Genomic DNA, 27784 nt, shown 5'->3' with positions numbered 1-27784 from the left:
TCATTGTTACATAATATAACGTTTTATTTATAAAGCATAACACAGTTCGTTTCATTCTAGTGTCTTTTAATTCCAGGATTTACCACAGAATATTTAGCTTACCTTTGATACATCGTTTTATATTGCTAATTAGTTTGCTATTTTTTCAAAAGACAACCTTCATTTTTTCAAAAGCGTAATATTCTGAATCTACGTATTTCAATTCATTTAATATGCGCGAATCGATAAATACATATACGTACATATGTGTATGCGCGAGTAACATTAAGATTTATGAATAATGAATATGCATAAATCTCAGCGGCATAGTAAACAACGTTTCTACGAGTGGAAATCTACTCTATAGCAGTTTCATGCGTGACATATTCAAATGAAATCTTGCTTCTTCATTGCATACGTAAAATATGCATTCCTGACTGACAATCGAGCGTTTTATCCGTTCAACGAAACTGTACGGCGATGTTTATAGAAAGCTCGTAAATTCACATATCAATCTTGATCGCCTGTCTTCGCTATTCTATTTTAACCCAATTACACCGACGATATTCCATCCCTCTGTCGCAGCCACGTATCTCAAGACGAGACACCGCGACAACCGCAACGTAAATCCTCTGCCTTTACGACGACGGTCTTCAAAACCGTCATCGTTGATGTTTTTTCACGCCGATGTCCCTAATGGTTCTCTCGGCGTCTAGCCATCAATGTCGCAGCCTCGTGATTCACGACTAGGCCCAGACAAGCGACGTAACGTCGCGGTCGCGTTGCCAAACACTCGAATGAGAAACACAGGCAGGTGATCTCATCGCGGAAGTACCAGCGAAGATTTTGTATTCCGAACCGTGTGGGCTCTATAAAACTAACCGTGCCCACGCGGCCTGTCCATTACGTGCGGCGTCGTTCACCGTCAGATACTCATCGTCACGTAGCCAGGCCACCTGTGCCACCATGAATATCCCATAAAATTGCCTTTTGCTTTTCTTTCGAGCCTGCCGCTCTGGGAGCGTCAGCCTTCGTAGTTTCTAATTCTCGGTTCGTGTTCTCGTGAAACAAAAGACACCCAGGGACGTCTTGCCTTGAGATAGGTCTTGGAGAGTGGTAAGTAAGGCCCAGATCACACGACCGTTGCAACGATGTCCGTTGCCTGGCACGTGTTCTGGAAATACGTTGCTTTCACGAACAACGCAGTTTCGATAATAATTTCTTTTTCTCATCGATTTCACTTTTTCTTCTACATTTATTTTCGATCAATTTATTCAGAGTATCTTTTTTTATTATGGCAAATAAGAGAGAAGCTCTCTGGACCAACGTCGATTCGAAACTACGCGAATTCGACGTTTCAGGATCCACAGAACGTACTGTAAACCTGACTAGTTTGAATTCGTTCGTGCAAAGTACGTAATACTTTGCAAGTTGTCCATGCGTGCAAGAAGAAATGCCAGCGAATTCAAAACACACAACGAACCGTTATGAAGCTTGGAAAAAATCGAACGACCAGCGTGCCTCTGTCAGCTATATAGCTACGGTTCCACTATTCGTGCGCGTAAAAATAAACGAGTTCGTTATCTTCTTCTTCGAACTCGATATTGCTGTCCGATACATACGGGCAGTGATTTCAGACAGTTCGCATCGAATCGTCTTATATCGGAGGATATAAAGAATGAATAGAACAATCGTACATTTTGAATAGAAATGCACAATATGCGCGTGCATTGGAAAGATATAAATGCGTGTACGTATTTCAGCTTTCATGGATTTCACCCTACGCGGTCAGTCGATGTCCCTAAACGCCATGTAGTTTGCGGAAGCATCGTACGTATATATATCGCCGTATATCGGAGTCCATACACGAGCGACATGCATCACTGTCAATTCTATGTAACTTGTAACATGCGTAACTTTTTCCCAAACACATTTATGTTAAAACAGACGTTAGATTTCGTAGATGTACGTTCTGTATCGTATTAATTCGTGTAGCAAGCCACACGACATTTGTAGGACGCGCGTCACGCGCGCACGCATTTGTAGAGGATGTTCCTTCGACGATTTCGTTCGCAAACGCTTTCCGACTTCTTTATTGCCAATTATTGCTAATGCAAAACGCTTCCTTTACGTATCTTCTTTCGCGTATTTTGCATTTCGTAGACGATGTTACCCAGGTAGTTCTGTCTGTAAGAATTTTCGAATTTCTTTATTGTCAACTATTGTTCTTACAAAAAGGCTTCTTGTTTGGAATATCTGTGTAAATAAGATTATTTTGCAGCTTCTATCGCACCCCGGAGTTGGTTCATATTTGAAAAAAATTGTTTTTATTGAGTGTTATAAAGCGATAAAAAACGAAGTGGTAGACGGAAGGAAGAGGGTTGCATCTACCTCCAAGAGTAAATAAAATATAGAAATATCGGTATTATCGCGTTCTGAAATATTTGTAAGTAAATTTAATTGCTTAAATTATAGTATCAGATAGAGATAGAGGTACAGTAGAAGCTGTCGGTTATCCCAGCAGTAAATATTGTGAATATACATTTGCCTGTGAGACACAAGCCAGTACATTGTCTGTATTGTCAACGTATCATCGCCAGTTGATCTTTATGCTGTACACCAATGTGAAACATAAGCGTAGTCCGTTTTATCAATTCAGAGGAGACGCGGAACATTACGCAATGGTGAAACCATAACTGAAATGCGGTGTCTTGCGCGATTGGTAAATCAACGATTTGTGACATTCAAAGACGAACGCGTAAAATTTCGATGAAGAAGATATCTGCACAAGTGATATTCCCACGCATTCTGAAGCATTCACAGCTTCACAGATAATCATCGGATGGTACAAAGCACATCATCAACGAGATACTCCTGAGGAATTATTAATTTGAACAAAGATATGCAATATAGCAGCTCGAGAAGATCAAACATGTGTACGTAATACATGGAATATGTAGAAACATTAGAATTTTTCATGCAGAATGTAGTTAAATGTGAGTCGTTGGATTATCTAAAAAATTCGATTACATTCGAACTCAATTATTTAGTTCGGATAATCGGGATTCTGCTATATTATGATATAAATTACAAGAAAATTTTAAATCTCTAACGATGTATTTATATACTTTTACGTATCCCCTCTCCTTCAGGAAAGGCTCATGGATACACCACTGACTGTACATCCGTATAACTCTATACGTACGTACTACTTTTACGTCCGTTACAACGGGCGTCGTTCCGACGTTCGTGTGGCCGCAGCCTAAAGGTTCCCCTGGAGAACATTCGCCGAGCGAACAGGTTCAGATTTCGGAAAAAATCCTTTCGATTTATGCTCATTGACGGCGACTGCCGGCTTCGTGAAACAGAATAGACGGAGAGGCGTGGTCGTGGGATTCACGATGCTTGCCGAGAAAACGACTGATATTTATTAGGTAGCTGAGACCGATCGAACAGTCTTTCGTCGATACTTCAACGATGTGTCGAGGATTTTTAAATTCTGATGTTTGTCGTACGATATCCATATGCTACGAGAATTACGAGGATTATAGCGTTAGTGGTTTAGGATTATTTGATGAAAGAATCGTAATTGAAATGATATTGCAAGAGAAAAATATTTTGAATGAGAAATATTTTTCTCTGGTATATTTGAATCAAAAGTATCGCAATATTTTCTGTGATTCGTTGAATCGTAGACAACGACAGTGTAGCTCTTTAAAAGTACGATAATACGAATGAAATTTTTGCATGTATACTATGAACTACTAATTAAGAAGGATTTTGCACAATGCTGATTTGTTAAATAACAACCATAGAAGATAATGCGTTCAAGTTACTTGAGTATCTAAACAAATTTCCAACGAAGATCTTAATTATAAATATATCATGACTAAATTATTCAACCATTTAACGTTTTCTCTACCGATCTGTCTCAACGACCAGAGAACTTGCAACTTTCTTCACCTTTTTATCTTACAATCGAAACTTTATACATATCAAAAAATATTTAGTCGTTGCTTCAAATAAAATTGTATTTACGCATTTAGTAGTTTGAATAACACTACTAAAGGGTGAACTCGCTTTGAAGAACAGCGAACAGTATTCTCGTTGGCATCAATGGAGCTCAATGAATCACCGAGCCATTAAGTACTCGCTCTCTCACCGGCGCGGCGGATAGGTGAGCGGCACAATGTAAATGCCGATTTTTCTGTTTTTTATGCTTGATTACAACAAGTGTTTGCTCACGCAATGTGCGAGGGCTTTAACCCGGAGAGTAGACGGCCACGTAGGCAGATGAAAGATGCGGTGCACGTTACACGAACGTCGTCCTCATCTAGGTGACGATTCATGAATCTCAGAATAAATCGCGCGAGAGTAATATGCGGCCACATAAACGCCACACTAAATTGTACGCTATAAATCGTTGTATTTAGCAAAAGCTGTTATAATAATATAGCCTGGAAGCATGCGTATCTATGCGTTAGAATGGTGTTCCCAATAAAAAGTAACTACGAAGATGGTGAATGGGTGTAGTCGAGAGTTAATCGGTGTAATAAAACTTAAGTTTAATCAGAGAAAATAATTAGACGGTGTGGTGTACGTATAATTTATAATTCAACGGACGAGTAACAAAATTTCTGTAAAAATTTTGCACGTTGCAAATGTGATGGAAATTTTTGAAAGCTAGAAATTGTTACGTTCGCTTTTGAGATTTATTTTTCTTTCGAAAATGATAAATGAAATTCTTAAGAGAAGTTGACTCGATTTAGGACAAAGCGATGTAGGAGACAAACAAATATTTTTTATTTATCTGTGACCAGAAGAGAACCACCTGTTTGATAGGTGGATGCGTGTGTAATGACCGTCGTTTCTCCGTTACCGTGAATGATACAAAGCGATCAGTCTCTCGTTAATTGAATGCAATGATACTCGACGTGTTGCGTTGGCTGCACAAATGCACAGTGGGTGTTTCATTGTGAGAGCTTTATGAACTTATCTCAGGTGGTCCATGACATGGTCAAGGAAACTGCAAGGTGCTGGATGCATACGCGGACTGAAAGAATACGGGAAGAGGCTTGATTGGATAATTAATGAACCGTGCGAGCTTGGTCGCTGGAGGGAGCGTGTTTATTGGTTCGTTACGAGTACATCGTTGACAAGCGTAATAGCCACTTTATCTGCGAAAACTGGACGTTCTTGCATGGTATTAACTCGATTACCGTGTACAAAGCGTTCACAAAAGATACCTGTACACTGTTATTAAAAAGCTAGGGGCATCTCTTTACGTCAAATTAAAATTTCTTCAGGCGCAAATCTCCAAGTACTTCTCAGTTTCTCGAGTACATTAAACTTCTCGCAAGTGTAAAATTGAGTTTCTAATATAATAGGATACTTATTTGCGTATTTTTATAAAGCTTCATGCTTCATCCGTTGAATATTATAATAAGTACTATACTTTCGATATCTTGTATATTTTTGCAATTTAAAGTTTCTCAAAAATACATAGAAATCTATGGTGTGGTTGTAATAGATCGTTTAAAACGATGCAGATTTTTATCTGTTGCTATGCTTTGTCATAAGATAGCAAAAAGTGTATATAGCAAAGAGACACGTAATTTGGATAAAAAAAAAGAAAAAGCGGAGTTGGTCTTCGCATTTGTTTTATATCTTTGTTTTAAGAAAGAAAATTTATTGCGATGTCTGATTATATCCTTCTTAAAGATTGCTATGACGTATATTTTTCTACTACCAAAGTAGGCGAATTATCCAGAACAGTTTCAGGTGTCTCCGGCTTTTCAGCACAAATAAGATATACTTCTCATGATTGAACTGGATTAGGAGAAATTAAATAGTTTCGAATCGTATCGAATTTAGAGTTTCCCTGTTCCAAGATACTTGGTACAGTGGAACACGTTTGTATTCGTACAACATCGTTGGATAATGAATAATCACACTGGCAAGAATTCTTACGCAAAGCGAGCTGCACGTAATAATGGTCGACTGCGTGAACGCAAGCCTCAAAGAAGGTAAGTCCATTGTCGGTAGAGTGGCTCAAACGAAATAAATCGGGCGGTTTGAATACGATAGGGAACGGGGCCGTAAGTTACAGTGAATTAAACCATTCTTCATATCGTGACATATTTTACATCCTGCTATCATAACGTCGGTTAATCATTGCTCAGCCAGGTGTAATTTATTGTTACACTGGCAAAAATGCGAACGCCATAACGGTACGGGTGTATTTTTCCTTTGTAAAGTATGGTTCCGAGTACCGCCTAACTATGCTAATTTCAATCGTAACTCACATACGGTACAATTACGAATGTATTCATTCATAAAATTGATTCAGTGTTAACAACAGAGGAATATGGAGGGCAGATAAAGTGATGTATGCGTTGGTGCCTTATCTTTACTTCCTCTTCGCTCTGCCTTTTACTTCTTTCGTGTTAAACCGATTCCGCATGTTCGGCATAAGAAACGTCGAATATTTGTCATTTGAAGATATCTGCATTAGATATCGTGTATATTGGTCAATTTTTATTATTGAACGAATTCGAAGAGCAGGATCCATCGACGAATAATGTAACTTTAAATCAATTTTACTCGTTCCATTTTATTTTACCTTCGATCGTTCTTTCATCTACCCACCTTTATCTACTCTTTATCGATCATTTTCATTTACGGAGAAGTATTAACCTACTTATACCGAAAAGCCATTAGTTTAGCGGATATCTTAACTTCAGTTCGTCGAATCAACCACTTCGCGTCTTTCCTTCTCTTTCACCTATTAAACTTGACAAATGGAAGTTGAAGTATCTGATAAACCGATGGTCTTTCGATACAAATAGGCTAATAGCTTCTCCCGGGCAGAATATCCAGCTGGATGGACCAATCTTACAAAAATAATACGGTGCTATTTAAAAAGATGCTCTCAGCATCTGAAAAAGTCAAATTTAACATCTCGAAATGTACAAAGCATTGAAAGATCAAGTTATCTGATATTCGCCCGATCAGGCACGTCGAATTCTATTTCAGAAGTCTTTTGACTAAGTCAATGGCTAACCACTTACTTCGATTGATCTTTCTTACTCATTCATCCCGTATATCTAAACTTACGAAGAATTATAATCATTTAGAGCGAAAATCATAAAAGATATAACTTAGAAAAAACGAAGCTGGCACCCCGCTGGGGGTAGCCGCCCACATGCTATATTTATTTTTTATTTTTATTTTTTTTTCTTCACCAACAAGATATAACACTTTACCAAATGTCCATAAGGACAAATTGTAAAATAACCAAAATAAAATAAAATAAAATAAAAAAAAAAAATTTAGAGCGAAAAATTTTCAGTCGTAAGCTTCGCGCGTTTTAAACATGGCTATTGAATCTTTGCATCTTCAACGCTCAAGGTCTCCTTAAAATCTTTCGCGATCCCGTTCGCTAATGATGGGATGGTTAAAGAACAAAAGAAAAAACAGATGTCTAGTCCGACGCGCAATCAACGCATGATAAAGGTTTATCGCAGCGAACGCGAAGCGCGTGTATTTTTTCGTCTATGTTAAGCGGCTGATGGAACTGTTGCGAGTCGTGTCGCATTCCAGCCGGTTCCTCAGCAGCTCAGCTGAAATTCTCGGCAGCCTAGATGCCGGAAGCGAAATCCGAGCGGTACGCTCGTGAGCGCGTAATTAACGGGAGTTGCTGAACAGCGAGAGAATACGTAGTAAGTGCCGGCGGTCGATATCTCGCGACCTCTCTCGACCGACCGCCATCGGATCCGCGCTCAACATCGCACAGTCATACAGGAGCGAAAAGAAGAACCGAGTCTTACGAAACGAGATTCTGGCAACCGCATTCGTAATGCACCGAGCATTAAAGGCAGTTTATAAATATGCAACGAATGTACACACGTGTACCTGGGCGAGAAAAAACAGTCGATCAATATTTATGCGAACACGCGGTTGCGTTTGGGCATCGAGCGGGTTAATTCGAATGTCATCGGAGGATGAAAAAACAGTCCTTTTTCAGATGTGGTCCTTATTATAATTCTTAATTTACGATCGTTTCTTAAATATAATTAGGATCCTGATGATGATTCCAACCCACATGGGATGATTTTAACAATTAGGTCAAACTATAAAAAAAAAAAAAAAAATACGTAAGTTATCCAATATCGTTTAGTGAAGGTCATAGAATACTCAACACTTTGCGAGATGTTTTATTTTTTCACAAATTTTCAAGAAAGTACTTAATTTCATTATTAAACATTTAAACGTTTAACGATTGGATCTTAGTACATCTTGGTGATTATTTAAATACGAGTATCGGACAACTAAACGATATTTTAAAAACAGGCAAGAAACGTTTAAAGAATACTTGGAAAGTAACGGCGAAACTATAAGACTAACTATAATATTCTGCGTAGAATTCTTTTCAGAACGGAATTCTGCTAGAATTCTTTTTTCCAATGGAGAAAGTTAAAAGAGCGATTCCAGTTAGTTTGAAATGTTTTACCTCCTTGCGAGCATTAGAAAACGTATTTATCTTTGCACTAGTGCGAAATACATCATCTTCTTATCTAACAGCTAAACAATCGATAACAAGGCACCGCAGTGCTCGGTTCGACCTACTTTTCTAATATCAACACTGAACGTTTTAAACGGGAAGCTTACTCAGTGGCTACGTGCCTTTGCTGACTGAAATAATTCTTTTTTTTTACGTAACTTGAGAAACTAATTGCGATTTTATAAACTTTATTCCGTATGTATATATTGTACGATCTCAGTGTTGCGATAATTTACGAAATAATGCGATTACTTTACGATTTATAGAGTTACACCGCTTACAGATATTATAGTATATTCTACGATCAAGAAAAAAGATTTTTCTAACAAAAGAGGAATAGCGTTAGGATTGTTAACTATGACACAAAGAATTGCATTTTCGAATTCTTTTTTTAACACTATAGATATCCACAAGAAAATACACGTACTGACTATTTTTGCAATTTACTAAAATCTCTCGAAATAGAAAGTGTGCACATACTTGCATTACTCCACATTACTCCACATATATCAATGAAGATAAATTAGATATCACATTGCAAAGTCTATTCTTCCTCATCGTTTGCCTCGTGCAATTGCTCTCATTGAATGAATTTATCAATAACGTTATCAAAACTTCAAAAGCATCACGCGTCTTATCGATTATCGCAAATATCTTAACGTTTTATTATCACGTTCCATTATTACATACATCTATACATCCCAAAGATACTGTTCTGGAAATTTATTCCTTTAAAATCTATTACCATTTTCATCGTTTGTCCCTCGTAAAGAGGAAACATTTTCCCAGGAAAAATCCAAATTTACTTCGCCTCGTATCCTTCTCTTCCTGGTCGCAATGAAAAAGCTGCGGCGCCTGGATTGGACCGCGAGACGTATTGTTTACGCGCGCGTGGCGTAACCCTAAGGAGTGCGCAGAGCTTTTAAAGCAGGAAGGGGGCGAGGAAAAACGGGAGCATCGGATCCCACGACAGATCCTCTCCGATCCAGAGAGACAAGCGAGTCGCGTATACACCCACGTGCGCCGGTCGACGAGGTACGGAGAAGAGATTCGGGTTTCCCGCATGAAGGAGGAGGACGCGAGCCGCGAGACGAAGAAGAAGAGGAAGAGAGGAGAGGGCAAAGGCGGCTAATGGTAATGGTAGCAAGTCAGTGTCTCTCGGGCCGCCGTCGAAGCCGGTACATATTCACCTCGTCGTGGTCCACGTATGCACTCGGTCGCTTTTTCCTCGCGGTTTCGCGATATTTCGAAAGAGGGTCTCGATCGGTCGTGTCCTCTCTCCGCTTGGAAGCGTTCACCTTTCGAAGAGGAATCGGCGGTCTCGTCGATCGACCGAGGACGGGTTCTTCGATCGAGTAGCTCTTTTTCTCTTCCGGTCAGCGAGCTCTCCCTTTCGCGATCTCTCCCCGTTGGAACCTCTCGATCCGACCTTTGGCGCCGTGGCTCTTCTCGCCCCTATGAATCTTTCATCGGCACTCCCTGGCTGAAAGTGTCGACGGTCCTGTGAGTCGCCATCCTCGCCGATTTTTACGCGTAACAAGAGCGTCTCCCGTGGACACCGCTGGAGATCGCACGACGGCCCCCGAGGGAATGCGCGCAAGAAACGGCCACCGCCTGGAACGAGATTTCGTAGATCCGCGCAACCTTCTTTTTTGGTTGCCGTAACAAAAAAAGAAAAGGAAAAGAAAAAAAGAAACTAGCATGATTTATGAGTCGCGTCAATCGCCGCGGCTGATCCACGCCGCCAACTAACACGCGCCCGTCGCTCGTTCCTCGAATCGAATATTGGACCGATGGTTGCCATCTTCGCGCTATCTGTGCTCTGACGAACGAGGAATCGGCCAAGAAACTCGATAAGTGATTACAAAGTCGAAATGAACCTGTTCTCGTGGTACGGTTGAGGATCAAACGCACTGTTGCTTTCGAGGTTCCGTTGCCAGGTAGCGTTATTAGAAACTGATATTCCGATAGTATCCAGTTAGATGGTAACAAGTTGAGTGATATATTTTATTGAAACGAGAGGTGATCAAATCAGAATTATTTAACGAATGTGAAAGCTTGTTGAAGAATGTCATGGGGTTTCATTATTAAAGACTCTTGCAACGAGTAAGTGAATAAACTTAAACGTGGTCGCGAAGTCGAAGCTACTTCGTGAAGATAAGTCTATGAATAATTTGCAATAATAAGTTGTAACGATAAATAATAATTGAAGAACGTCGTGAACGATAGTTGCGGAAAACTCAGTGCCTTAATAGTATTTCTTCTCGCAATAAATCAGTGAACGAACATAGTGATAAATTCAAGTTAATGATTGTTAGACTATTTTCAAAGCAAACCTATTTGATAAAAGAGCTCGAAACAACTTGACTTCGAAGAGGTTTGCAACGAGTCAATAGACAAACGCAGACAACGATCGCAGAGTTACATTTGTCCTTCGAATCGTCGTCGCAAGTGCAATTACGAGACAAACCTGCCTGTTGAAGAAATTATTATTATTATCAGAGACTCAGGTTAGGCCAGGATTTTGCTTCGCGACGAACCAATATAGCGAAGCCAAACACTGATCGTAAATCTGAAATCGTCCTCGCGAGCCTAATTAAAAAACGAACTTGTCCATTGAAGAACGTCTCGAATTACCATGATCGAAGACACGTGTCTCAACAGTGATTTCTTTGCAACGAATCAATGAATGCACTCAGGTTATCGTTATCGCGTTAGTTATATTTACTTCTTAAATCCTCCTTGCAAGTCCGACTTATTTACGAAAAAATTCCTTCGACGAATACCATCAAACGATTCGCGAACGACGAAATAATCAACGAACAATAATCGCAAACTTAAATCTATTTTTAAATCACCTTCGTAATTTTCAAACGAAAATCCGCTTACCGTAGAACATCTCGAGTTAACGATATCAAGAGCGAATTAATATCTCAACAGTGTTCGTGTTCGCCACGAATTAACGAACAAATCGAGACGGTGATCTCACAACTCCATCGAAACGCACTTTGAATAATCGCCTCGAATCGCTACCGAAATATTCGCGCTCCTTGCAACGAGCAAGCGTGCAAACTCGAGCGTTAATTGCAAAATAAAAAATCACTCGAATCGTCGTTACAACTTCTGCCCAAAAAATCATCAAACTATCACAAACTGTCAAAATATCGCAATACCATCGAGAGAGAAATATCAGCAAGATCAATTGTACCAGGCGAAATCGCGTCAAAAGAGAAGATCCATCGTACGTTCAGCAAGCGCACCCCTGTTCTCCAGTCCGTTTACGAAGGTCGACATTCTCGAAGCGGATCCATTGCTCGGAGATGACAGCGTGATGATAGAGGCGCGGAGGAACGTGCCGGTGCTTCCTGTGAGCATGGGGTAGAAATGTACCCCGGAAGGTCAGCGTGGACCCGGGGCGTCCTGGCCCTCGGAGTAGGGGCCCTGTTGCTGCTGGCATGGCGGATCGACACGGCCGGCGACGCGTTGTCTACGTCCACGCCGATCGATTCGGACAGGAACTATTTCAGCGTGGCTGTCGCGTCGTCCCGATCGAGCAGTCGGCGCGACATCCACGGGAAAAAAGAGGAACGGCCGATCGACGGGTCGGGAATCGAGGGGCAGCATCGACAGGCTTCCAGCCAGGATTATTCAGCGACCGACCAAGAAACGCGGACCTCGATCGACGTCCATCGGAATGCCGAACCTGACGGGGAACACGAGGCCAGCTATTCGGAGGAGATCTCGCTTCCGTGGTCGCATCCTCGGAGAAACGAACGTCCGAAGAGTTATTTGCGCGGAACGTCGCGTCCGGCGAGAGATTTCGAGACAACTGATGGAGAATCGACGAGCTTCGCGGAATCGTCGGATTTCGTGGGAAGCGACGCGTCGGAAAGTTACACGGTCGATAAGTCGCCTGTAAGAAATTTGGTGAGCGGCGATGAAAAGAACGGAGAAGCTACGAGTTTTTCGATCGCGAGTTCACTTGCACCGTGGAATGTGGTGAAAAACGACGGTGACGCTGATAGGAAATCCACGAGTCACGTGGTGGAACCGAGGAGAAGTACAGAGGACGAAGGTAATTCTAGATCAGCGGCTTATTCTATCGAGAAGCCGCTTCCGTCGTCCAACTTCGACAAAAATGATCTCGTAGAAAACGCAGAAGGCAATCGCGTGTCGATAGATGGTTTAACAAGAAGCTCGTTTCTATCGTGGAATGTTGAAAGGAATGATAAAAATGACGGTGGATCGAAGAGTTATTTGGTTGAAAGGTTACATCCGCCGTGGAGTTTCGCGAGAAATGATCGGAGAAACGACGATCGAAAGTTGGTAAGTTATTCGGTGCCAAGTTCCTTTCCAATATGGGATGTGAAAAGGAATGACGGCGAATCAAAGAGTTACGCGGTGGACAGCTCGCTTCCGTCGTGGAGCCTGGAGAAAAAATATGGGATAAAAGATGAACACGATGGTGGTTTAACAAGTTACCCAGTAGAAAAGTCATTTCCGCTATTGGCTTCTGAAAGAAGCGATTACATCGGGAATGAGAATAATGGTGCGTTGACGAGTTATTTGGATGAATCTCTTTCGTTGCAGAATCTGAAGAAAAACACGGGAAACGAAGATAATTACGGATTGATGTATTTCGCGGGAAATCCTACGGTTTCTATAGAAAATGAAGATAATTACGAATCTATAAGCGATCCGTGGAACAGCGCAATTTCATCGCAGGATTTAAAAGAAGAAACCGATAACGCGTACGATAAAGGTAATCGAAAATCAATTAATCGCGGTGTAAAAGTGTCATTAACTCGCGAGAGAAGCGATCGTTCGTACAACGATTATACATCGACAGGTTATTCTCGTGAAAATTCACTTCTTCCATCGGATTCTAAAAAGATCGATCTGATAGAAAATAAGCGTGAACCGGTGTACAGCTCAATTACGAGGAAAAGCGAAAATTATTGGAATGAAAACTCCCTTCGGTTATCGAATGCTGAAAAGATCGAGCTCATAGAAAATAACCGCAGACCGAGGAAGATCTCAATTACAAAGAGAGGCGATCTCGTGTCGTCGAAAGATCCAAAGAGACGATCGAACGATAATGATGAGGCGAATTATACGATGTTTAGGAGCGAGGAAGCTGGAAACACGAGCGAGCAGGATGAGACTCGGTTTTCGAAGGATGACGAAGAGACCCGCGACGCGCTCAATGGCTCGGCTGTCGGTGAAAGGAGCGACGTTAAAGAGAATTTGTCGCACCGAGTGAATGGGCAATCGATGAATGAAGTCGGGAAGAGTTTGGGGCGAAGTTACTACTCGGACGCGGGCAACAGCCTTTCGCTAACCTTGCACGGGCAACGCGGTGAAAACGATGACGAAATCCATGGTCTGGCAAAAATGGAAAGTACTGCTATCTCCACGCGATATTCGCACTCCCTGCAGAGCGAATTAAATCACGAATTAATCTCTATAAGCGACATCGAAAGCCGAACGCAACGAAAACTTCTTTCGTACGATGTATCGTCGTCGGCTTCTAAATCGAACGAGAAAAAAGAAATTCTTTCGAATATAAATAACGAAGATCCTCGTCATCGAAATGACCGATCAATCTCGACGGAATCTCGATTCGACCGGAGGGTCGAAAGGAAGCTAAACGTCGGATTCTCGGACGAGCTCGTCGGTGATTTCCATAATTCCGACCAGCTATCCGGCTTTGAAAAGGCAGACAGGGAAGAAGAATATAAACGAGACGAGGAATCGATCTCGGGATCGGCCGATTCCTCCCGAGCCAAGCCGCCTGTTCTCGCTGGAATGCAGAAGGACCGTGTGCTTTTTTTTCGCGAGGATCACGGGCCGACTCGATCTTCCGCAAAGACGTCCGAGCCGTTCAGAAGCCGTAAAGGTCGAGCAGTGGAACGGAATCGCGAGAACATCCTTGAAAAAGGAACGCGCGAGACGAGATCTCGCGATCGATCGCCTCCGGCCACCGATCCTTCCGTGGATTTTCGTGAGATGGACGCCGCACAAGGTTACGCCGAGACACTCGCCGGATACGAAATAACGGATCGTCGAGATCGCCACGATGCGAACGTTCGTGAAGCCGGTCCTGCTTCCTCTCCGCTTCGTGGAAGCGGCCAATTGTTTGACGAACAGATAACGATGGTCCCTCCGGTGACCGATAAGTCGAACGCGGTGCAAGAATCGGCCGGCGAAAAAACTTTCGGTAAATTGAATTTACGCGATGGCTTCGCGGATATACGAAAGGATGGAAGGAGATTAGAGTCGGCAGACGGGATGTTGTTTCATACGAATAAAGTGCAACAGTTGGCAGACCAACAGGTAGATAGGAATATTCTAAGCGGAAGATTGTCCGGTCTCGCGAGCGAAATGCCATGGTTCGAGGGTAAAAACGTATCCGAACGATTAAATTCGTACGACGACTCGTGGAATGATCGAAGATTCGAAGTGGATTCGAGAGATGGAAAATCGTATAGTTTCTTAGAACTGAGGAAGTCCACGATAGATGAAACGTCGCAGAAATTTTCAAACGTTCGAGGACTTGCAACTAGATCGCGAGATACGAAATCGTCGGATTCTATGGTTACGATACAAAATCTTGGAAGGCAAGACAAGTCCGAAGAATTGAATTTGCTTAATGAGCTTTCGAACGATGCAAAATTTGACACGAAAGCCGGTTCGAAAGATCAACAATTATCTTCATCGTTCTTTCGAAAGGATGATTTGCACCGTGAGAAACAGTCGATTATTCGTCGAAAGAGATATACGAATTATTATTCGCCGCAGTCCGCCACCCCCATGGCATACGTGCACATCCAACCGGCGTATCCGGTACCAACGGCACCAGCTGCGAACCGGAAGTGCGTACAGTGTATGTTTGTTTACAAACCGTGTTCTTCGCCATCGAGACCTCCGCCATTTAAGAATGCTTTTCCGACGAATAAATATCAGGATTTGGCTCTAAACTGGCATGGACTTAAATACGGTGAGTAACAGAAGGTTAAACGTCAAATTTCTATTACTTTCAATACGTTTTCATCCAGCTAATCATCTAATTAATTATATGTAGAAATATATTTGCAAGGGGAGAAGAAATTTTGTGCGTATTACTGTAATGGAATTGAAATATTATTACAAACGAAGCAGTCGTGTCAAAAATGTTATCAGTGTTAATTATATAGTTGATAGAGCATGTTGTATCGAGGTAGGAAACTCGTGAGAACGTTGATTTCATCTGTTTCTTCATTTACTCGAGGCATTGAAAGAAAAAGATTTATGATGTTTGAATGGAGTACGCATGTAGAATCTTCTCTTGGAAAAAACGAAGGTGTTTGGAAGAAATAGGAAAAAGGATTGGCGAACGTCAAAACGTTATTCATTGGTTATGAAGATAGGAGTTGTTAGGAAAAATTGTGAAATAGAAATAAAAGTTGGAGTGCAAACGTTTCTCTTTGAACGTACAGGTGGAGAATACAGTTGCGTGCAATTAAACTAAATGTCAGATTTGTAATAAACTTGCAGCTAACATGTAACAGATAATTAAATTCTAGAATTCCTTTTCCAGGGTGTGAAGTTTTCTAAAATCTCTAGTGTACATTCTCCTTTTAAACTTTCCATTTCGTATGATATCCATGTCGTAGATAATAAAAATCTTGCAGGATAGTAAACTAAAATTCCAAGTTGTTCCTTGTAGCTTTTATCGCGGATAATACTGAATGCATAATAATTAACATAAAACATTAAACGTCATGCTCTATATAAATGCACGTCTAAAACAACATTCTAATAACAAAGTTATGTAATCCTCCAATGTTCGTCCAAATTATTTATTTATTTATTAGACATATAGGACAGCAGCAGACAATAAATATAGAAGTTACAACGTTACAAAAGTTAAGTTACGAGTACAACAGAACAGGAATAGATAAATAGATAGAAAAAGATACTACATTAACGATTGTTTGAGCGTTAACTGTCGTAAACGCCGAACATCTAAACCCGTGAAAGGATACATAGAAGAAATCAACTCGATCAGACATTACATTAGCATAGCACATATCCTGGCAATCGTGTCGCTGTTTCTAATATCGTTCACGAAGAATTCAACCCGGAAAGCCATAGTATTACGCAAAGAACGCAAACATGCATTAAAATTTACAACCTGAGGAAGCCGAGGGCAATCAACGAGATTATTTATAACCTTGAATAAAAAAAGAATATCGGCTATCTTGTTCCTGTTCTCCAACGTGATAGTAATATTCAATTTATGAAGTATGGGATCATTATAAAATTATGGTCGCGGTTGTATACCGAATAACCAAATGCACGTGAGATAAAGCACAAGAATTCATACTGTATTTTTTCCACAATTTTCGTCCATTTAGATCGATAAAACCATATGACACTAGCATATTCCAAATGGGATAAAATCGAAGAGTTGTAAACGATTCTAAGGGCGGTAGGATTTTTAAAATGCCAATAAAATCTGATTAAAACACAAAAACGTATTATTATATATCAGTTATGTTAGTATAAACTTAGTATTATATCTGTCCAATTTGTAAAATTGCGGCGTTTGCCGCTAATGGTCTAAGAAAAATGCATTATACGAAAATACAGTGCTAAATCATATCAGACGGGCTAATCATCTCTGTTTTCCTAGCAGAAAGAAACCAGAAGAAAATGCACGTGACTTTACAGCGGAAGTCTGCTTGTACCGCGCTCGACCAACGAACCTTAATTACGCTTTTTCCGTACGTTCACGGGGGTCGCAAAATTCGTTGAACGTATAAAACGTCGCTAGAGCATATCCCCTGGCGTTGATTGCAATTTATTGCTGCACCAGGTTCATTCCTAGAAAAACCGCGCCGACGAAACATCGCTCGGTTAATGAGCCGCGTTCGAGGCTCCTCAAGTTCGCCGCGAGGGTCGGAGGTCGAATCTCCGATCGACCTAACACGAGCGGCCGTGCCTTCGCTCGACTTCCGTTTTCTCGGTCGGAGAAACCCTGAAGTACGGTTCGTTTCGCTAGGTTTGGATTTCTACGTCTTCCGATTACTATGTTTTTCAGATTTTGTTGTAACATTCATTCCGCTTAACTTTGTTACCGATGTTCTTTTGTACAATCGCATGAATACTTCTGTAACTTTTCAATGTCTCTGGTAAAAGTAGAAATCCAACTGTAATTTTCCATCGAATAGTCGAACATTATCTTTCGTTTTATCCAGCTATCAAATAATTTTTATGCGATTCTAAGGGATTTCCAAATTTTGAAAGAATCTTGCTACAATTTGCAAAGGATTTTAAACACTTTCTATACGTTTTCTATGCGATTTTAACGAAGCATTTGTTTAGTTATATAAATTAATAAAAAAAAGTAGTGGAGAACTTTTGACACGTTGTATCATACTTAACACATCTAGATCGGATTTTGACTATAAACTTGTCTGTTGAAAAATATATAAGCTACATGCTCGAGACAGAACTTGTTTATTCGTTCTTATCGTTGGCATTTCAATACCCTGAAGAGGTACGGTAACGATTACACCGTGAGGTGGAGGAAACGAACGAGAGGAGGAAAAACGTAAATGGAAAGAAAAGTTCCACGCAAAGGTATTTGCGTAGGCACGTACCATTGAAGAACGACGAAGGAACTAAAAATATCGGCATATCAACGTGTCGGCAGATGTACGTGTGCATTCGCACGCAGAAAAGTGCGTGATGTCTGAGCAAAAGTGTGTTCAAGTAGAGATGGGATCGAGAGAATCGCAAGCGCTTAATAAAATACATTATCCGAATAATTCCAAAAGTCATTGTATCGCTTGCAAACAATTTGAGAAACATACTTTTTGTACTGATGATATCAAAGAAAAAAGAAAATAGTAAAAGTAATCGTATTATTAATTTGTAGATAAGATATCAACTTGTATTTCACTCTGTCACTATCATTCTCAAAATCATTTCTCTTTCTCCTTTCGTTTAAATTTGTATAGTATAAGCCATCTCGTCGATTTCATAGCAGAGTGACACACTTTACGCTTTATATTTATTGAGTTATCTGTTCTCAATTGGTATGGATTTGGTAAAAAATAATGAAATCGTTCGATAAGAAGATTATTGTATCGCAGACCTAGATCATCTAATTAGAACACCGATGCACATAAAAATCGAGGCTTGTTTGATTTGTAGGGACAGCAATTATATACGAACTTAATTAAACACTTATATCATACGAATATAACGCTACATGAATATAATTGATAATTTAAAAAAGTTAAAAGATAAAATAAATTAAAGTTAAATAAACTAAACAATTGTTGTAAGGTTTCAATTCGTATAATTATTGTTCTCGTTCGAGTAAATCAAATGTAGCAGTCGGAATAGATATTTCGATCTGAGTAAGAGTTAATTTAATTTTTAATATAAAAAATAACTCACGTTTCTATTATTCCAACATCTTTGTCTCCTTATTAGTTCAGGTACGGTAGGTTCTACTGTATTTCGAAATACTTCCCAGTTTTTCCAAATTACATAGCTGGTTTTTTACCAACCACCATTGCTGTTATTTAAAATACTTTCACGCTACTGCTATACGACTAGTTTTTTGCTCGCATAGCACGAACTCCGGCATGGATTCCCATTAATTACGTCACGAATGCGGTTAATGACCGGTATCAATCACAAGAACGTACAACATAATCGAATTGAACACGATTCTTTGCGATCGTTGGTAGAAATGCACGGTCCTGGTGGCCTCGGCGAGGATCTTGTTCGCCGTCTTTTAATTAACGCCATTCCCATCAGCTAATATTAATTGAGTTTTTTATTTAGTATATATAACGTTCCATCAATTATTACGAAATAAATTTTTTGCTAGTTACATTGCAATACTCAGCAATTTTATTGTAGTATTGGACGAGCATTAGATTCTTCTACTTTATTATGCAATTTTCAGATGCTTCTTGGTAATTGATATTACATTTTATACGATGGAATATAATGACCGTAAACATTCTCAAACACATATTTGATTTATCAGATTGAACTAAAAGCTTCTTTGTTTCTTCGAATCAAAATGTCCATCTAAGTTTATCAGGTTCTTTTCTCTTAAGAAGAATTATTTTCATTCAAACAATTCTGATTACATACAGAACGTGCTATATCACATTCTTTTCGATATTTTTTAGATCAATTATAAGGTCGAGATTATTATTTCTGAAACGTTATATGACATTTTTCACATACTATTACCTCGCTGTATGCATGAATTATCATAATCTATAAATCGTAATATTACGCTTCGATGAATTTGGAAGACATTGCGAATGTTTTCCCAACATACTTAGAATTCTTAGCCTAATTTCTTCCTTAACAAACATTCAAGATCTCGTCCTTATGTCTGAAAGTTATGAATCGACGCAATATCAGCCGCAATGACACGATAGAGTACCTAACTAATTATCTTTGTGTACGTATTTTTGCAATGTTATATCGTGACAGATATCACGATCTACTATTTATTGGGTACGATGCATGGTTTCCGACCTTTTTCGTTTGACCATACACTGATTCGAGATGCTATCTGATAAGAGATATCGAAATTGACATCGTTATTTGTATAACGCGGTACAAAGAAGCGATGCACGTGTTGCAAGGATATTTGTAATTAAACTCGTCGTGGTCGCTTTGATTAAAGTTTGAAAAATACCAAGTATCGGCTACACGTGCATTTTCGAAAGATGAAACTTGGAACGAGCAATTACTCGTATCCATAATTAGTGACTGGTTATACATCATCGCCGATAGCAAAATCTTATGTTTTAATTACAAACTTTGCGGATGATATACGGAACGAGTACTAGAAATCTTTGTCTCCATTTGATAAATTATTAAACGTTCAAGTATAAAAGTTAACGATAGGTGGCTATCTTAATGTTTCGTTATCGTCCATACTATTATTAGATATGACACTTTTTTTTCTTGGTTGAAAGTAGCGAGAAAAGTTCAGGTTTGATAATAGCGTTTGTTAAACTAGATTTGTCATCGTATTGGAAATATTTTAGCAATTACATCACAAAATAGAAGAGATTCGAAATAACAGTTGTTTCAAACATTTTTTGGCAAAAGATCATCGAGTAAGAATTAATTTCTCTTAAGAAGAATTACTTAAATGGAAGCCAGTTTCCATTTCTCAAAAAGGAAATGATCAAAGAATATTAACTTCCAATTGTTCTCGTTACGATAACCATTATGAATGATCCAAATTTTGGCAGTAACCAAAATAAGTGATCGGAATTCTTCTCGGTTATTATATTATCGATAATCGAAATAAAATTCGGACCATCGATAATGGTTACCGGTAACCAAAAAGAGAAAGACAAATTCCAATCATTCATACGGTTTACTGGTAACCAAAATTAAATTCCCCTTATCGATAACGATTATCGGTAATAAAAAAAAAATGTTTGATTAAAGATATTATCTCTTATACCATAACTTTAAAATTCTGTCTTATAGCGATTATGATCTCCGTTAAGTAGTCGTATTTATTTTAAAATATCTTAATTAACATTTGAAAGTTACTATTACGAGAGAGTCAAATAATTATCTCAAGTTTTATGAGAAGTAACAATCTTTTACTAATTTGTAACGCGTATTATTAACGTCACCTTAGTAAGATCATAGCGCAAGAAGATTACCGCTGAGGCTGCGTGAATACCGTGCGAATATTCGCAATGTTGCATGGCCACCCGTGTCAGGGTGGTCATCCACGTGCACTGGCCTTCGAGGAAGGCCTCGTAACGCGCTCTTTATTAGCGCACTGCTTGCATACCTTTATTAACATTCCGATCGGCGACGATGTAACTTGTCGATACGAGGATGGGCTGATGATCGGAGCCAGAACAGAGTTTTATGCCTCTCGATTATTAATGGCAACGAGTGGTGAATCTTCGAGCACTGTTACATCGTATAACCATCTACTAGGAACTCGTAAAAATAAATTTCTTGATTTAACAATGACGGAAAATTAACGGTAACGGGAAAAGCGTCAGCTACGTTGCTCACTGCCTTTTATCAAGCACAGTATCTTAGCATACGATAGCATCGACAAAAGTTTGTTAAAAAATTGTGAAGAAACGTAAAATTTGTAGGGATTTTGGAGCTTTTGCTTCGTTGTTAAATAATCGGTGAATAATTGATCGTACAGAAAGGAAAATTCATCGCAAGTCGACGAGCATATTTAACGCGTTAACAGGTTGCCTCGACTCAGAAGAATACATAGATTTTAACTTTTATGGTAGCAGCTACTTGATGTAGCCACTCGGACTTAATTTTTTACGATAACTGCTCGAAAAGTCCACATTAAAAATGGTAATTTTCCTCGTAAAATTTTAATTATAATTACATGGTACCACGAAAGATCAACATGTAAAATTGCCGCACTAAAAATAAGTGTTAAAAATAATGAGATATAGTGACTTTCGTCGAACTAGAATTACCTGTAATTCTAGAGACCATGGAGGAGAAAAAACATTGGTGTCTAGACGCATCCGCACACGAACCCGTTTTTTCTTTCGTTCTATCGTTATTTCCATGATTTTAACCAACCACCGGCTTCTGATTTCTGAACTCGTTTTGTATATTTGTTAACTTCATAAAAAACCGAAGAATGCGAATGAGACCAAATATTATAGAAATTATTATGCGAGTAGGAAGGAAACAATTTATAGGCTACTTAACATAAGAATCTTATTACAAACTACTTTAATACAAAATTGTTTATGAAATTTTCTTTCTACTCCCTATCGTTTTAATTGTATTTTCCGATCGTCTTATCCTCACAACGAGTCGTCTTGCATTCGCTCGCTCGTTATATCCATACGCATGAAATTTAATCATCGTTAATAACCGATAATTAACTACACATATAAGCTAATAACTATCTATAGAACCGCGCGTAACAATTACGGTTAACCTTTGTTGCTGTAAGAAAAAGAAACCTCGCCATTTCAATTCTCACACATTCTACCAACGTTTCTTCTAATCAACGTCCGTCAGGTCGTCAAAGCATCACGCGAGACGATAAGCGTAATTTACAACGATATTACGGCACCCTCGAAGCCTTTACCCCTTTTCTAGCCGCACTACCTCTATTTACTCTTATTTTACGCCGTAAATTTATTCCTGGTTTGCTCAAACATATACGCATGCACAACGCACACACGCGCGCGCGCATCGTCGTAAGTCTGGTCTTTCCTCCTCTTTTCTTATTTCCTCTGCAATAAACGCGCTCGAGATGTTCGCTCGCGGTATTTCATCGCTTCCTGCCGTAACCTTTTCAGCAAGACAGCGGACCTGGCCCACGTGCAGCAGGTATGTACAACGGGACTCTTGTGAAAATGTGATTTACGACTTGATTGCCAGTCGTATCGCGCTTCTGCTTTCCCCTCGTGCCCGTACAGACGCGGTGCTGTCACGTGGATTTGTCGGACGCCGCGAAAATACCAACAACGAGGTACGATCGAGGAAATCGCTCTTGGTATTGGACACTGTAGTCGATCGAACGAGAGGAGTCAGAAAGTACAAACAAAACGGTCGCGTGATATTCACGTGATCGATGCTGCTGTAGTTATTGGCTGCCAAGTGTCAACGTTTGTGGACAAACCTGTGGCAGAATTGCCTTAAGCCGAATTTACGGTGCTTCACTTTGAAGGAACACGGCGGATTAACGCTGCTTTCGTTTCTTTTTTCAATAGGCGGATGGAAAGCAGTCGTCATGTGTAAATTCGGCTTTACCGCAAACCCTTGGTCCAGACGAATTAGCAATGTTTCTAGCAACCAAATTGTGACCCAGCTTTGCCTCGCACATGTATCGAGCACGTGCACTTGTTTACATCTACTGAGTCGTCACGTTACACCGACCGTAGGTGCAAATTGCAATGCACAACGAGTGCTGCAAATGTAAACCTTTGATCTCAAATAACGAGCCTGACTCGTCATGGTAACCCAATGTAGAACTGCATTTATCCGAACCTGTAGGGAGACAAACAGTTTATAGAATCGGAGTAGTGTAGTAGGAGCTTACGCAAATGAATTCAACTAGCGGAAGTTCAAATCGTTAACTAAAATCTGGTTACGATAAATAATGGTAATAACTGGAATTTGTATTGTACGTTAAATAGATACTGCATTGTATTTTATGCGAATTTCTATGCAAATTTATTTTCTCGTATTTCAATCGCGAATAAAATGTGAAGCCTAAGCAGGCATGTGTTTCGCCTATTTAATGTAAACGAGTACCGTATTTTGGATATTTTATATCAAATTCTACTTGTAAAATGGTCAGAGATAAGATGAGAATTTCAAGGTATGTCAAGTATAAATTGTATTCCAGACAATTAGTTATCAAATTCCTTGTTCTTAAATATTTACCTGATACCTTCCTAATATGATGGAACAACGAACTCTTTTTTAATGTAATACGTATAATTAAAATAATTTTTTAAAAACCATTAAGCCTATAGTCGTATATAGGATGCAAGACACGGAGAAAGATATATATTTCACTTATGTGTATGATACTTTTTCATTACAGAGTGCTGAATTAACAATCGTATAATTGGTAATAACAGCTGTTTCCTCCCGATTTTCGCGTGGTAGATGATTAGATGTTACCGCTGGTGCATGATTAACCAGGATAAAATGCCATTTATCATGCTTTCACTGGAATATCGAATCAAAGATACTCGGCGCATTAGCAATTCAATCGAATCGATCTCGCTCGTGCGTGTATCATTTCAACGCGTTGACAGCTGTTATTCGTTTTATCCGTGAAATAACGTCTCCGAAGCTTATGTAACGAGGTTGTAACTGCCTTGTTTGCCACTTCCATACAACACGAGATTCCTCTAACGACAGAGAAGGACATTTGCAAATAAATAACGCAAGTAATATAATTATTACTTAAGAATGAAACTCGTTATTGATGAAAATTGTTAGGATGTTCGATACTTAGTTGGAAATTATACATTCGTAGATCTTGCAGAAACGAATTATAGCTCACTGAATGAGATTTCACTTTTAATTTAAATAAAATTTGATCGAATAGAATAAAACGAATTTGCTTTACTTTGTTGCTCGATGCATTTGTTGTAGCAATTTTCCATCGACGTTGTACGTGCATATATTCCAATTTAATAGATTCAATTAGCCAGGATTTTTAATTATTCTAATTAGAAATTTGACTCGGTGCTGACTATCAAAACGCAGAAGTTTTTAAGTCGTTTCATTCATCGAAATACAAGCCTTAGTTCATCAATCACTTCGTCAAACCTCTCGAAAGCTAGCGGATCCCTCTTCTGCAGTCTTAAACACTCTCAATCAATCCCTTCAGCAGTCTAAACAAATCCAATTGTATTTCTCTTCTCTAACGAGGCATCAGGCGTATTCTGTCGACGAATCGATCGACAGACGCAACGAAAATAGCTTGGGTGTGCTATTTATGCAAGAATGGTTGCAACGTAGAAAGTGTCAAAACAACGACGACGACAACAATTAAACAGAAACTATCACGAATAAACAGAAGGAAAGTTACTTTGGTAGAAAACAGTTGCACGACGTGTACGAAAGTAATCGGAGAAAAATAAGAGAAGGAAAAGTTGTTTCAAGGTTCAGACAGAGTCTCCTAATTCAGGATAAAGACAAAAAATTCGTGCAGCCAATGTTTTTACCGTAGTATATCGTGTTTAACGGGTGTGTGTAGACTTTCGTGACTGACTGTAGATCGTAGATGCACGAAAGCGTGGAATCAGGAAAAGAAGACGAGGAAGTTTACTCGCAGGCTCCTCGAAGGCTGCCGCTTGTTTCCTTCGCTCGCAACATACAATGCAATCCGTTGCAACGCCTGAGGCAGTGCAACGCAACCTGCGGCCGCTTTGAACTGTTCTTGCAGCTTGTAGATACATATATGTATAACGTGTCTCGTGGTATCTCCGACAGTCGTGTCCAGCCAAACACGAGAAATCGAATTTCCTTCCACCTTGGCAAAAGTTTCGGTGCTCCTTCTCTTTGGTAACTAGCTCGTGAATTATATTTTGTTGTTGTTCGACAACGCAACTGGTTCCTTAACGTATAAATTTTTCTTCGGTTTACCCATTGAAAACAATGAAACTTCTTTGCGATAAAGATAATTCACGATCAAAGTGGACGTGATGAATAATGGATAAAATATATAGTAAATATTTAATATATTAACCGCTTCGTTTTTAACGCGAGGCTTTATGTATTACGCGTTAAACGAAAAATATTTGAATTGAAAAAGTAGCATCCAACGAATTTTTCTCTCATTGAATCGATTCAAATCGACATTGCATGATTCATACTGATTGCAATACAGTGAAAAGGTTTCGTTTTACTTTTTCGATTTATTTTTAATAGAAGTATCCGCTTCTTTGGTTTCCCTTACACGTCTCGTAATTCCACGCAACGTGCAATTTACACTTCCTTAGATCGTCTAAACGACGACATCGTAGAAAGTACTTTGAATTGCTAAACAACGTCACCTTTACTTTCAAACGCTTTAACTGTACGTGTAATATCCATCGTAAACTCAAAATTCTCGCTAGGGCGTATTATTCATGACACATTGCAACCCCTAACACGGGGAACTTATTTTACCATTTAATCTCAGTGATCTGGCCCTGAATAACATCATCCATCCTTGACTGAAAGAAAAGAGGTAGAAAAAGGATACAATATCATCTTCCTCAATAATTTACCATCAACTCCATTTCTTACGTTATACGCAATCTTTATTCTGAACGGCGCCAGGTACTCTCGGAATCGTACTTACAGCACTGGCATTTATAATTATGTAAATCAGCTTCGATTAAACCAGGGAGTCCGTGTTTTCCTTCCTTCGTGTTTCTCTTTTCCTCTTTCGTCCTCTCGTCCCGACGCCGCGATGCATCCCGCTCTTTTTCCTTCCGCGAGAGAATGAATGGAGGCACGCGTGTTATTTCGTAATCTGTGGCCAAGATCGCCCTGTAAATTTCGCCACTAACTATGTTACTGAAATTCCATATACTGTAATGCTGACCGGATGCCTGTTTTCCTATCCTCTCACTCCCTCGTATATTATCGGCTTATTTAATTTTCCTAGGTCCCAGGTAAAATGATCACCCGAGGCACAATGGTCACGATGCAAAGCAGAGAAGAGAGATAGAAAGTCAAAGTGAAAGTTCCTAGGAATCCAAGCTCTTTGAAAATCTACTTTTGTTTCTGTCGTTTCGAAAGCCTGGTACTTAACCATCAGAAAAGTTCCATCAGTTATCTATTGAAAAGTGTACCGTTCGTTTGCTATTGATTTATGGCTGAGTTCTCCATCGGAGTTGTATTCTTCGACTCGAGTCATTAGCGTCTGATTTGTTAATTTTATAATTTTTTGTCATGAGATAAAGGAGGTTTCGTGAAGTTTACGAAAATGTTTGAAAATATTAACTACACTCTACGCAACTCCTGAAATATTTATTGTTATTGTTATTTCATTTATTTATTTTGGTTATTGGAGTTATTGGAAAGTTGGCATAAAACATATTCAAACATCGTCAAATATATCTGATAGGTATACGCCATAATATATTCACATTATATATTAAATATATATTAAAATTCACATTATATCTTGCCTTCAGGTCGCGTACTATCCTTGCGGTGCACTCAATAATTTTTTCTATAATTCTTCGAATTCTTCTCTTGCCATACGTAATTCGTAAATATTGTGCCTCGTTCCTTGGTACCAAAGGATTTCATCTGTTGCTACATAATTAAATAATAAACAACAATAGAAAAAAACTTTGAGGTGAATAGATCGTGATAAGTACTGCCGGTGTATAAAATTTTTATCTTCGCTTGGGTTGGGGGATGATTTTTTCCAGTCATCTGAACTGCTCTCTTCTTCTCTTCTAAAAAAATGTGAAAGAATGAAAAAACTATGAGTGCTAGAATTCGAACCTGGGGTCTTGCACAGTTCGTAAACCAACTACGCTAACCACTCCGCTACCATCGTGCAACATAGTTACAGAACAGGAACCGTTTGGAAACTTGTGTTGTAGAATGCCACTACAAATGACTAAATGTTGTTAACAATTATTTTACAGAACGCAAAATCGATCTAAAATGCTGTTGTCTCGATAGTTTTCTTTCCTACCAACGCGTTAAAAATTCGAG

General features: G+C 39.4%; 1 protein-coding gene and 1 long non-coding RNA gene across 4 annotated transcripts in view; both read left to right on the top strand.

The window, feature by feature from the left end:
* The window catches only part of LOC132910725 (laminin subunit alpha lam-3), a 195805-nt gene that overhangs the window by 133674 nt on the left and 34347 nt on the right, over positions 1–27784 (top strand). Inside the window, exon 1 of one of the 3 annotated variants that reach the window (XM_060966628.1) lies at positions 9520–15542. The exons of the other annotated variants lie outside the window; for them this stretch is intronic. Coding sequence (XP_060822611.1) covers positions 11927–15542 — 3616 coding nt within the window. The 5' untranslated portion in view covers positions 9520–11926. Of the gene's footprint in view, positions 1–9519; positions 15543–27784 lie in introns of those variants that run through there. 3 annotated transcript variants of the gene reach the window in all.
* Positions 2906–4561, top strand: LOC132910776 (uncharacterized). Its single transcript, XR_009658852.1, has 2 exons — positions 2906–2975; positions 3132–4561. It is a non-coding gene; the product is annotated as an uncharacterized LOC132910776 (long non-coding RNA).

Source organism: Bombus pascuorum, chromosome 9 (assembly GCF_905332965.1).
Source record: "Bombus pascuorum chromosome 9, iyBomPasc1.1, whole genome shotgun sequence".
NCBI lineage: Eukaryota > Metazoa > Arthropoda > Insecta > Hymenoptera > Apidae > Bombus > Bombus pascuorum.
The sequence above is the reverse complement of the archived record's forward strand: the minus strand, read 5'-3'. Positions and strand labels throughout refer to the sequence as shown.